This window comes from Rhinopithecus bieti, unplaced genomic scaffold (genome assembly GCF_001698545.2).
Source record: "Rhinopithecus bieti isolate Rb0 unplaced genomic scaffold, ASM169854v2 scaffold_12605, whole genome shotgun sequence".
In the NCBI taxonomy this organism is placed as follows: domain Eukaryota; kingdom Metazoa; phylum Chordata; class Mammalia; order Primates; family Cercopithecidae; genus Rhinopithecus; species Rhinopithecus bieti.
The window spans coordinates 469,981-480,932 of NW_016807279.1; the positions used below are offsets into that span (position 1 = coordinate 469,981).

The following is a 10,952-nucleotide window of genomic DNA, read 5'->3' on the forward strand; positions in this document are numbered from 1 at the left end:
AAAGTGATTCTTCAATATTTTTGTCACCAACCATATATGTACTGACTCTAAATTTTGGACCTTTCTGCGGAATAATGAATAGCAAATATGGGTAGTTATAAATCTTGATAATGTGACTTTCCTCAGATATGAATATGAAAACTGCTGAGTCTGGAGCCAACAGAGCGGGCTCTATACACGCTATAAATACCATGTCATCGTGGTTAAATCTTCTTCCTTTCTCTGCATCAGTTGCCTATCTATAAAGTGAGAGGATATGATGATTTTGTAATTGTAATGTGTCAGTTTAGCTAGAATGAACTACAGTCTCCAAAATTCTCTTTCTAGCATATTTCCAGTTAGGGTGAGATACAATGGATAAGATATTCCCTCTCTTTTGTGAATTGGAGGATGGAAAGGAGACGGTCATTCTGTAGCACACACACAAACACATTCTGCCAGTCGATCAAACACTAATCTCTGAATAATGCTGGAAAGAAATGTCATAGATATAATTAAAGCCCCTAAACAGTTGGCTTTAATCAAAAGACAGATTATCCTGAGCAAGCCATCTGACTTAATCAGATAAAAGCTCACTAGATAAAGAAAATGATGTGGCACATCTACACCATGGAATACTATGCAGCCATAAAAAGAATGAGTTTCATGTCCTTTGCAGGGACATGGGTGAAGCTGGAAACCATCATTCTCAGCAGTTTAACACAGGAACAGCAAATCAAACACCGCATGTTTCATTCATAAGTGGGAGTTGAACAATGAGAACACGTGGACACAGGGAGGGGAACATCATACACAGGGGCCTGTTGGGGGGTTGGGGGGCAAGGGACGGGAGAACATCAGGACAAATACCTAATGCATGTGGGGTTTAAAAAACCTAGATGATGGGTTGATGGGTGCAGCAAACCACCATGCCACATGTATACCTATGTAACAAACCTGAATGTTCTGCACATGTATCCCAGAACTTAAAGTATAATTACAAAATAAATAATAATTAATAAATAATAAAACGGGCTTGAACCTTTCCTGAGCCCAGAGACTCCAGTCACTGAATCAACAACTGCTCTCCCTTCAGTCTACTATCTACTATCTTCCTTCCTGACTGGTTCCCTGAAGAAAACAAGCTTCAGCTTCTGCCTGTGGGGTTCCAGTCGGCTCATAAACACACATACACACACACACAAACTCACACACATTCACACACACATTTCTCCTACTGATTCTTCTCTGATTGAATCCTGATTGATATGAGTTTAAGTTAGTTAATGCCCGAGTTCCCTATTTCTTCAATTCAGGTGTGGATGTGTGTATGTGGTATGTTTCTCACAGATGAACTTCTGATTCTTCATTAGCCTGTAAACAAAGCAAAGATATCTAGATCACACTGGCTATGAATGCAACATCTTCTTCCCGTATCTGTCAGTTGCCTTACTGGCATCATGCATCATAAATATAATCTTATCAAAGATGAAACAGCTGTAACTAAGATTGGGCACTATTAGATTGATGAAGTGCTGACCTGTGAAACAACACATATCTCAGTAAGTTAAATTGCTTTGTGCTGTATCTTTTGGTTGTGTTTTATAATTGTCACTGGAATCTTCTATCTTGAATTGGATGTTTTTGATGAAAGGAAATGAGGAAAGTAGTTATCTTCCTGATCCATTTATTAATATCTTATACTATTTGGTGAATATGGGATAGCTTAGCTGTATAACATATCTATCCACTTTTTTAATATACTTGGTTATTTTCCCGATCATTTCCAAAAGTCTGCTCATTGTTGGCCATAGAAGTTTTCATTCAAAAATAAGGATAGTAATAAAAGTCAGATGAAATTTCTTTTGGAATCTAAATAACACTAAAGTGTTTAAGTTTTAACATTTCCTCAATTTAATGAGAAAATTTAATCTTAGAGTCAGGCCAGATTTAATTTCTATGAGTTATGCCACTGGATATTTCAGAAAATAGGTTTTCAAATATCAAGGTTATTGGAGCCCAGTACTTCTGACTTCAGGTAAACACACACACACACACACACACACACACACACACACACACACACAATGGATGTGAAATTTGGTAGCAGGTGGCTGCTATTCTTCCTTCCAAAGTAGTCTACTCAAAAGATACTGAATGTCAAGAACTGTAAACTCCTCAAAGATGAGTTTATTTCACGTCACCCAGCAGACAACTGAACACATCACAGAAACCAAGTACCTATTAAATTAGTATGCATTGCTTTACAAGGAATAGTCAATAAAATGGTATAGTGAATATATCATTGGACTTGAAGTCAGTGTTCATCTGCAAAATGGGAACAATAATCATGACAATACCATTCAGATAATCTTATTCTGAAAATTAAATACATTGTATTACAATGAGTTACTGTAAATTCTACAGTAATATATCTATAATACTTTCCAAAAGATTGCTCTCTGATCTAACACAACAGAAATTTATTATAAAAGATAATTATTTTATATTCATGTAATGGATCATGTTAACAATAAAAGACAACTTTCCTTTTTTATTTTTAAAATTTTTATCTTTATTTTACATTCTGGGGAACATGTGCAGGATGCACAGATTTGTTACACAGGTAAATGACAACTTTCCTTCTTTAGTGAGCAAATCTTTCAATAAGCAAAGTACAGGTGTTCTCTGTGATATTTTTATCTTTGCAATTTATGTTTAATGAGCAAATCTATGCAAGGTAGCATCTTTCTAGATCTGGAAAGTTGAATTCTTTCTATATCAGACCTACACTCACAGTTGACATCATCACTCTAGACAAAGCCATAACTACAACCTAAGCACTTTCATTTAAAGGAATGTTCATAAACATCTACTCTCCTGAGTCTTGAGCAAAGCCCAGAAATAACAAGGTCAAATGGTCATGCTCAGGAAGAAAGTAAAATCAGACTTGAAGAAATATGATGTCAAATTCCCCATATTCCAACCTGCTGTGCTTGATTTCAATACTTCTTTTATCAAGGTGATTCTGGTAGAATTTGGCTGAGGACTCCACCCAAAATCTCTTTCGCCATGTAAATACACTCCACTAGTTTTTCAAGATAGGTGTTTATTAATATATGGATTTTATTTTCTGGTGCTCAAGACATGTAATGCTAAACTGAAAAATGGGACTAGTTAGAGTTTTTTAGATATAGCTTAATTCTCAATATAAAAAGCAAACAGATTTATAAGAAATATTCTACTAAATACAACACCATGATTTTTAAAAATAATACCTTTGTCTAGAGTTCTTGATAAAGTATTGTTATAGAGAGGTTTTAGAGATTTTATTTTTTAATTTTTGAAGTGAAACTGTATGTACATACGTATAGCATGACGCCAGGCTTATACGTAAGGTATTTTAAAGTAAAGCTTTCAAGGAAAGTACAAATCAAGTATTGAAATTAAATTGAAGACATAGCTTTACTCTCTTCTTTGATCATAACTAAAATAATATTTTAGAAAAAAGCTAAAACAAAAAGAGGAAATTATACAGATTGCTGCTTCTTTTCCAAACACTTCTCAATATCATCAAGCACTTGAACGGCAGCCTTTGGAATTCGAGTCCCAGGACCAAATACATTGGAAACACCAACTTCAAACAGAAATTCATAATCCTGTCGAAAGAATTTGTTTAATTAATAAGAGACACTATTTCCATTTTCAAGGAAATAAAACGCTATCTTTTCTTCTCTTTTGTCCTCAATGTAGCCCCGAAAGCCTTCTCAACTGTACTACCCTATTGCCTGTGGGTCTAAAAAAGTTCTTCCTTGATTGGGGATGCTACGTAGATAGGCGGCCTCAGCACCCAGTCTCCGTCAGTCGCGCAGCATTAGAAAAAAAAAAAAAAAAACGAGCACTCCGACTTTTAAATACTCTAGTGTGGGCTTGTTTGTGGGGGAAGCTGGGTATCCTGACTCGACAACTTCTGAGCCTTAGGCAGTCATGATTTCTCACCTAAATTTTCACTCTTTCATTATCTTGGTTAATTTAGTATCATGATGGATAAGTTGAGCCTAAAAACTATTTTCTCCTAGGTATTCTGTCTGCAGTTAGTGAATGGTGGCACTTTGAATTTGGACACCTGATAGATTTCCTACAAATGAAAATAAGCCCTTTTTTTTTCATTCTCTGTTGCTGTTTTATTTTATTTATGTATGTATGTATGTATGTATGTATGTATGTATTTATTTATTTATTTTTTATTTTTTGAGACGGAGTCTCGCTCTGTCACCCAGGCTGGAGTGCAGTGGTGCGATCTCGGCTCACTGCAAGCTCCGCCTCCAGGTTCCTGCCATTCTCCTGCCTCAGCCTCCCGAGTAGCTGGGACTACAGGCACCCGCCACCACACCCGGCTAATTTTTTGTATTTTTAGTAGAGACGGGGTTTCACCATGTTAGCCAGGATGGTCTCGATCACCTGACCTCATGATCCGCCCGCCTCGACCTCCCAAAGTGCTGGGATAACAGGCGTGAGCCACTGCGCCCACCATTTTTAGTTTATTGTAACAGTCAAAGTATGAGTCAAAAGATAGCAAGGGCACAAATAACCCCGCAGGATTTAGGCTGTTTTAACATCTGAACATTTGTAGCTACAATATCGATTGCGGTTAGGATGTGCTATAAGAACCTGATCCTTATCCAGTAGAGTGATCATATATGACAGGACAGTCTGATGAGTGATCATATATGACAGGACAGTTTATTGTTGCAGCACTCTTTTAAAGAGCACCCATTTCTACTCTCAAGTGACCATATTTGGATGATAAATTATATGGTCAAGCTAATTACTCCCCAACTACTACTTTTCTGTCTCTATTATATAACTGTAATATTCTTATAATACTATAATGTTGCAATAGAACTTAATACATCTCATTGAACTTGTCTCCTTCTAGTCTGTGAAATTATGAGAGCAGAGATCATGTCCAATCTGTTTCCCTGGTACCTGACACATAAAAGTGCTCAAAACATGTCATTGTTCTTGAGCAGATGCTACAGAGTTTAAGAGCTCATAAGGGAACTGAATGAAACATGTAATAACAATCATCTCCAAATTGGAGATGGTCAGATTAATAGGTCATATACTTCTCTCCTTCCTAAAAATCCCATGTACCATTTGTCCTGACATCTGAGTTATGGCTTTAGAATGGAGGATTCAACTGGAAGAGAACTGCAAGATGTTGCAACTGCAAAAAGGGTATATGACTTACCTAACTCTTTCTTACATAAGCCTTGTAAAATATACCTTTGTGAGAGGGTAAAATGTTAGCAGTAAGTGAATCTGGGTAAAGGGTATACAGATATTTTTTGTACTATTGTTATTTTTGCAACTTATCTGTTAGTTTGAAATTATTTCCAAATAAAAATATATGTTTGAATGTCCTCCACTTAGCTGGGCCAGGGATAGCATAGTACCTGCTTCAGGATGGAAGCAGGCATCGTGAGTCTGCTCAAGCTGCTGAAAAAAACTTGGAGGCGACTGCTGCTAAGAGAGTTAGAAAATCCTGATTGTAGTACCATATTGGTAAGGACAGACCACGTTTATTCATTTAATCAGACTGCAGAAATGGTAAGCTCCACATGGCAGAGGCTGTATCTGTTTGATTAGCCACTAGATATTAGTGCCTTCTAATTTAAAACTAAGTGACCTTTAATTGAACAATAGCAACATTTTACATATCCACTGCAACCAAATAGTGAGAAAATAAGGGTGCTAACTACTATAATTATATAATATGGGATACCCATATTCACACAAAAGTATAACACAGAAAATGGTCCTTATCCTCAGTTGTTAAATTCATGGGAAAAATCACATGGAAAACACCTAAAGATGTTCTAAGTAATTTAAATATCCAGAGAATTAATACAACTTATTTGAAATATAATTCTTGAAAATGTCAGCTCACCTATATAACAGGCCTACATTTTTTTTCTCAACATGAATTCCAATCCAAATGTTTTCTACTGGCTAATTATTTTGGTCCTTACATTTTAATATCATGCCTAGGTATCACAGACTCTAAAACTACAACACTGATAGAAGTGTTCTGCAGATAGACTGCAATAAAAAATACCCTTTATTTTCTCAAATAATGACCTATTTTAGGAATGTAATAGGCAAGTACATTAACAAAAAGAATTTTGTGTTGATTATATCACATTAAATAATGTGCCGTTGGAAAGAAAATAAATATGTAGTTTGTTCACTAGCCCCACTTTATTACGAATCTCACAACCTTATTCATATGAATTTTCTCCTTTCACGAGTAGTATATTAATGTGCTATTCTATATTCTGAGTTTTAATGGAGGAAAAAAAAAAAGCTGTAGAAGTGGAAACAAGGTCACACTTCACTGATGGATTCCTGCTATAGCAATGGGGCCTTTGTAGCATCTATGAATCATTTACTTACATGGCCTCATATACAGTTCTTTTAACTTGACATTTTTTCCATTCTTAGTAAAAAAGAAAATCTTGATATAATTGAGAACTGGATTGGAAATAGAACCTATTTGTATTTTAAATAACTACTTTAACTGGCCAGGAATGTCATATGTGGAAGGTGTCTCCCTAGCTCACTAATAAATTAACTGATATCATTGTAGGTAACATCTATTTCTCCTTTCCTAAGAGGACTCACAGTTTTGTTCATGTATTCACCTCCTCCCCATTCAGCCTATAATTTTCAAGACAAGCTGATTCTATTTATGTCTGCAATAGGATATTTTTGGCTCCTGAAATACCATACCCTAATCAAATTAGCTTAAATAATAAAGGGTTTTATAGGACCACGTAAATGATATAGCTCTGAGGTAAGGTAACATTTATGGATGGGACCATCCTGGAGGAAAAGGACAAGGTAGCTCCTTCTAAATAGAAGCAAGCAAACTAAAGGACTCATCCCACCCCCCAGGACAAGGAATACTCACTATATCTCTGGCTAGGGTTTGACATATTCACTGTGTATTTACTACCACTGTTCTCTACTCCACTTAGGAGTTTTATTACTTTTATCCTTTTCTTTTCCATAACTGTTTATTGAGAATGAAGGTAGACATCTGGCATAGGTTACTGGTTTGCAAGGAGGTAGTTCTCTCACTGAAGCTTTGTAAAGTGTTAAGTTAAATTATACATAATGAATTGCAATATAACGTGAATATAAAACAACACTGTCCACTTTTAGACCTTCTAGAATTTATTTAGTGAAATCGACAGGAAATAAATTTGTTGTAGATTTAGGAACATATTATCTTTAGAACCACATATAAGCTATCACTACTCAGGATTCCCATCATAGTACTAGAAAAATAGAGATGAAAAATACCTGAGGCGGTATCACCCCTCCACACATGACAAGAATATCTGGCCGTCCAAGGGAGTTAAGTTCTTTGATGAGTTCAGGAACTAGGGTTTTATGACCAGCAGCAAGGGTGCTTACGCCCACAGCATGCACATCTGCATCCACGGCCTGCTGGGCCACTTCACGAGGAGTCTAAACAGTCAGAAAGTAAAGATAAATCATTGTTTATTACTAGATAATGACTATAAAAACCCTGGAAGACTATCTAGGCAATACCATTCAGAACATACTAATAGGCAAAGACTTCACGATGAAGATGCCAAAAGCAATTACAACAAAAGCAAAAATTGACAAATGAGATCTAATTAAACTAAAAAGCATCTGCACTAAATAAGATACTGTCAACAGAGTAAAGAGAAAACCTACAGAATGGGAGAAAATTTTTGCAAACTGTGAATCTGACAAAGGTCTAATATCTGCATCTATAAAAAATTTAAACCAATTTACAAAAAAAAAAACACTAAAAAGTGAGCAAAAGACATGAACAGACACTTTTCAAAAAAGACATACATGTGGCCAACAATCACACTTTAAAAAAAGCTCAAAATCACTGATTGTTAGAGAACTGCAAATAAAAACCCCAATGAGACACCATTTCACACCAGTCAGAATGGCTATTATTAAAAAAGTCGAAAAATAACAGATGCTAGCAAGGCTGTGGAGAAAAAGGAACGTTTATACACTGTTGATGAGAGTGTAAATTAGTTCAACCATTGTAGATGACAGTGTGGTGATTCCACACAGACCTAAAATCAGAAATACCTCCCAACCCAGCAATCCCATTACCGTACATATACCCAAAAGAATAGAAATCTTTTCATTATAAAAACACATGCATGCAGCCGGGCACGGTGGCTCAGGCCTGTAATTCCAGCACTTTGGGAGGCAGAGGGGGGGTGGATCACTTGAGGTCAAGAGTTCCAGACCAGCCTGGCCAACATGGTGAAACCCATCTCTACTAAAAATACAAAAATTAGCCAGGTATAGTGGCATGTGCCTGTAGTCCCAGCTACTCATATGACTGAGGCAGAAGACTCACTTGAACCCAGGAGGTGGAGGTTTTAGTGAGCCAAGATCATACCACTACACTCCAGCATGGACGAAAGAGTGAGACTCTCCAAAAAAAAAAAAAAAAAAAAAAATACACATTCACATGTATGTTCACTGTAGCACTATTCACCACAGTAAAGACATGGAATCAAGCTAAATGCCCATCAATGATAGACTGGATAAAGAAAATGTGATACATACACACTGAAGAATACTATGCAGCCAGAAAAAAAGAATGAGATTGTGTCCTTTGCAGGAACATGGATAAAGCTGGAAGCCATTATCCTCAGCAAACTAACACAGGGACAGAAAAACCAAATACCACATGTTCTTTCTTATAATTGGGAGCTAAATGATGAGAACACACGGACACAAAGAAGGCAAAGAGGGAAACAACACACACTGGAGCCTATCAGAGGTTAGAGGAGCAGGAGGAGGGAGAGGATCAGGAAAAATAACTAATGGGTACTAGGCTTAATGACACAAGTTTGCCTATATAACAAACCTAAACATGTACCCCTGAACTTAAAATAAAAATAATAATAATAATATTTTTTTGAATACTAAAAGAATGTTTCCTCAAATGTTGGGGGTCTTCCTAACGTAGTGCCTACAGGTATCAGAAACTTTTAAATTTAATATTTACCATTATATTATTTCCCTCAGAGAACTTTGTTCTGATTATCTACATTTTTCATCAAATTTTCTGAAAGCAATAACTCAATCCCTAATTTTTCGTGTTTGCTGATTTTTATGTTGTGAATATTCCAACCATAGCCAATTTCACCCTATTAACATGACATTACTAAATGCAAAGCAGAAAAGATGCACAATAGTCACACAATTATACAATATCTCTACCATATAGATAAAATAGATGGAAATAACCTAAAGAGCAGATAATAATAAAATATAGTAAGTATAGGGAGTGATGAGTTTTTAGTACTTATCACCTTTGGTTTTAAGCAATAGTAAAAGGTCTAATCTCTAGAATCTATAAGGAACTTAAATAAGATACCATTTCACACCATGAAAAACAACTGGCTTTTGAAATTCTTAAAAATTTAATTCCTGGAGGCCTCGCTATTCCTTAGTGGTTCTATCAATCTTGCCTACGTATCTGTAAGTAGTCACTCCATTAAATTTTCTTCAAAATCCTAGCTGAGATTTGGTTTCTCTTGAGATCCTGACATTGCCCTAGTTAAGGTCTTCATTGCTTCTCATTTTTTTTCTTCACCGGACTCTTTGCATCTAGTTGCAGCTCTTTTCCATCCACTTCAGAGAGTGATTTTTACTAGAAAGTGAATGACACTGTGCTTCTGAAACAAACAAAAGTTTCAAGGATCAACAAACATAAGTTTCTGGGTTTCTTGTAACAAGTGAGGTGCCCTGCTTGTCCATATTTTAGTTACAGTAATTTTCATGCTCTGATGTAATTACAAGTAAGTAAATTTCTCTTTGTTAGGAGATTGTAATCTCCTTGAGGACAAAATTGTATCCTACTCAACTCAGAGCCTAGCATCTGGTAGATGATTAATAAATATGTAGTTGGTAAGGCTTTTCATATAAAATTATTACAATGTACTTTTTAGACAAATTTTTTTTGTATTATCATTCTATGGAAAATGTCAGTGTAATTTATCTCCAGCAAATTATTTTCCTGTCTAAGTCTCATATTCTGTGACTAAGTAACATATTAGTAGAGAGCTAAAAAACAACAGCAAAAATAAACAAAAATAACCTTACTTATGAATTGAGCTTATATTGCTATTTGATTTCCTTTTCAAAACACTTTTCACCAATCCCATGTGGGCTATCTTTCCCACAAAATATTAGTCAAATCTCAATAAAGAGTACAATAAGATCTTTGAAAGTAATCTTCATAGTTCCAGGCATAATCAGTTTTAGTTCTGAATTGACACTTTTAAAAGTCTGATAGAGTAATTATATTTTATTTTTATTTCTATCATAATTAATTGGACTACATGTGTTATGGTTAATACTGAGTGTCAACTTGGTTGAAGGATACAAAGTATTGACCCTGAGTGTGTCTGTGAGGGTGATGTCAAAGGAGATTAACATTTGAGTCAGTGGGCTAGGAAAGGGCTAGACCCACCCTTAATCTGGGTGGCCACCATCTAATGAGCTGTCAGCACGGCTAGAATATAAGCAGGCAAAAAAATGTGCAAAGAGAGACTGGCCTAGCTTCCAAGCCTACATCTTTCTCCCGTGGTGGACGCTTCTTGCCCTCGAACATCAGATTCCAAGTACTTCAGTTCGGGAACTTGGACTGGCTCTCCTTGCTCCTCAGCCTGCAAAAGACCTATTGTGGGACCCTGTGATCATATGAGTTAACACTTAATAAACTCCCCCTTACATACATATATATATATATATATATATATACGTATATATATATATATATATATATATGTATATATATATATATATATATATATATATATATATAAAGGCTGGGGGAGAAAAGGCAGGGTGGCAGGAGTGGAGACCATGGG

General features: G+C 35.8%; 1 protein-coding gene across 2 annotated transcripts in view; it reads right to left on the reverse strand.

The window, feature by feature from the left end:
• Nucleotides 1–2,154: 2,154 nt before the first annotated feature.
• Nucleotides 2,155–10,952, reverse strand: part of MMUT (methylmalonyl-CoA mutase) — a 37,749-nt gene continuing 28,951 nt past the window's right edge. For both annotated transcript variants that reach the window (XM_017881099.1, XM_017881100.1), the window contains exons 12-13: nucleotides 7,351–7,518; nucleotides 2,155–3,638 (exon numbers count right to left, since the gene is read on the reverse strand). In XM_017881099.1, coding sequence (XP_017736588.1) covers nucleotides 3,510–3,638; nucleotides 7,351–7,518 — 297 coding nt within the window. In that variant the 3' untranslated portion in view covers nucleotides 2,155–3,509. The remainder of the gene's footprint in view (nucleotides 3,639–7,350; nucleotides 7,519–10,952) is intronic.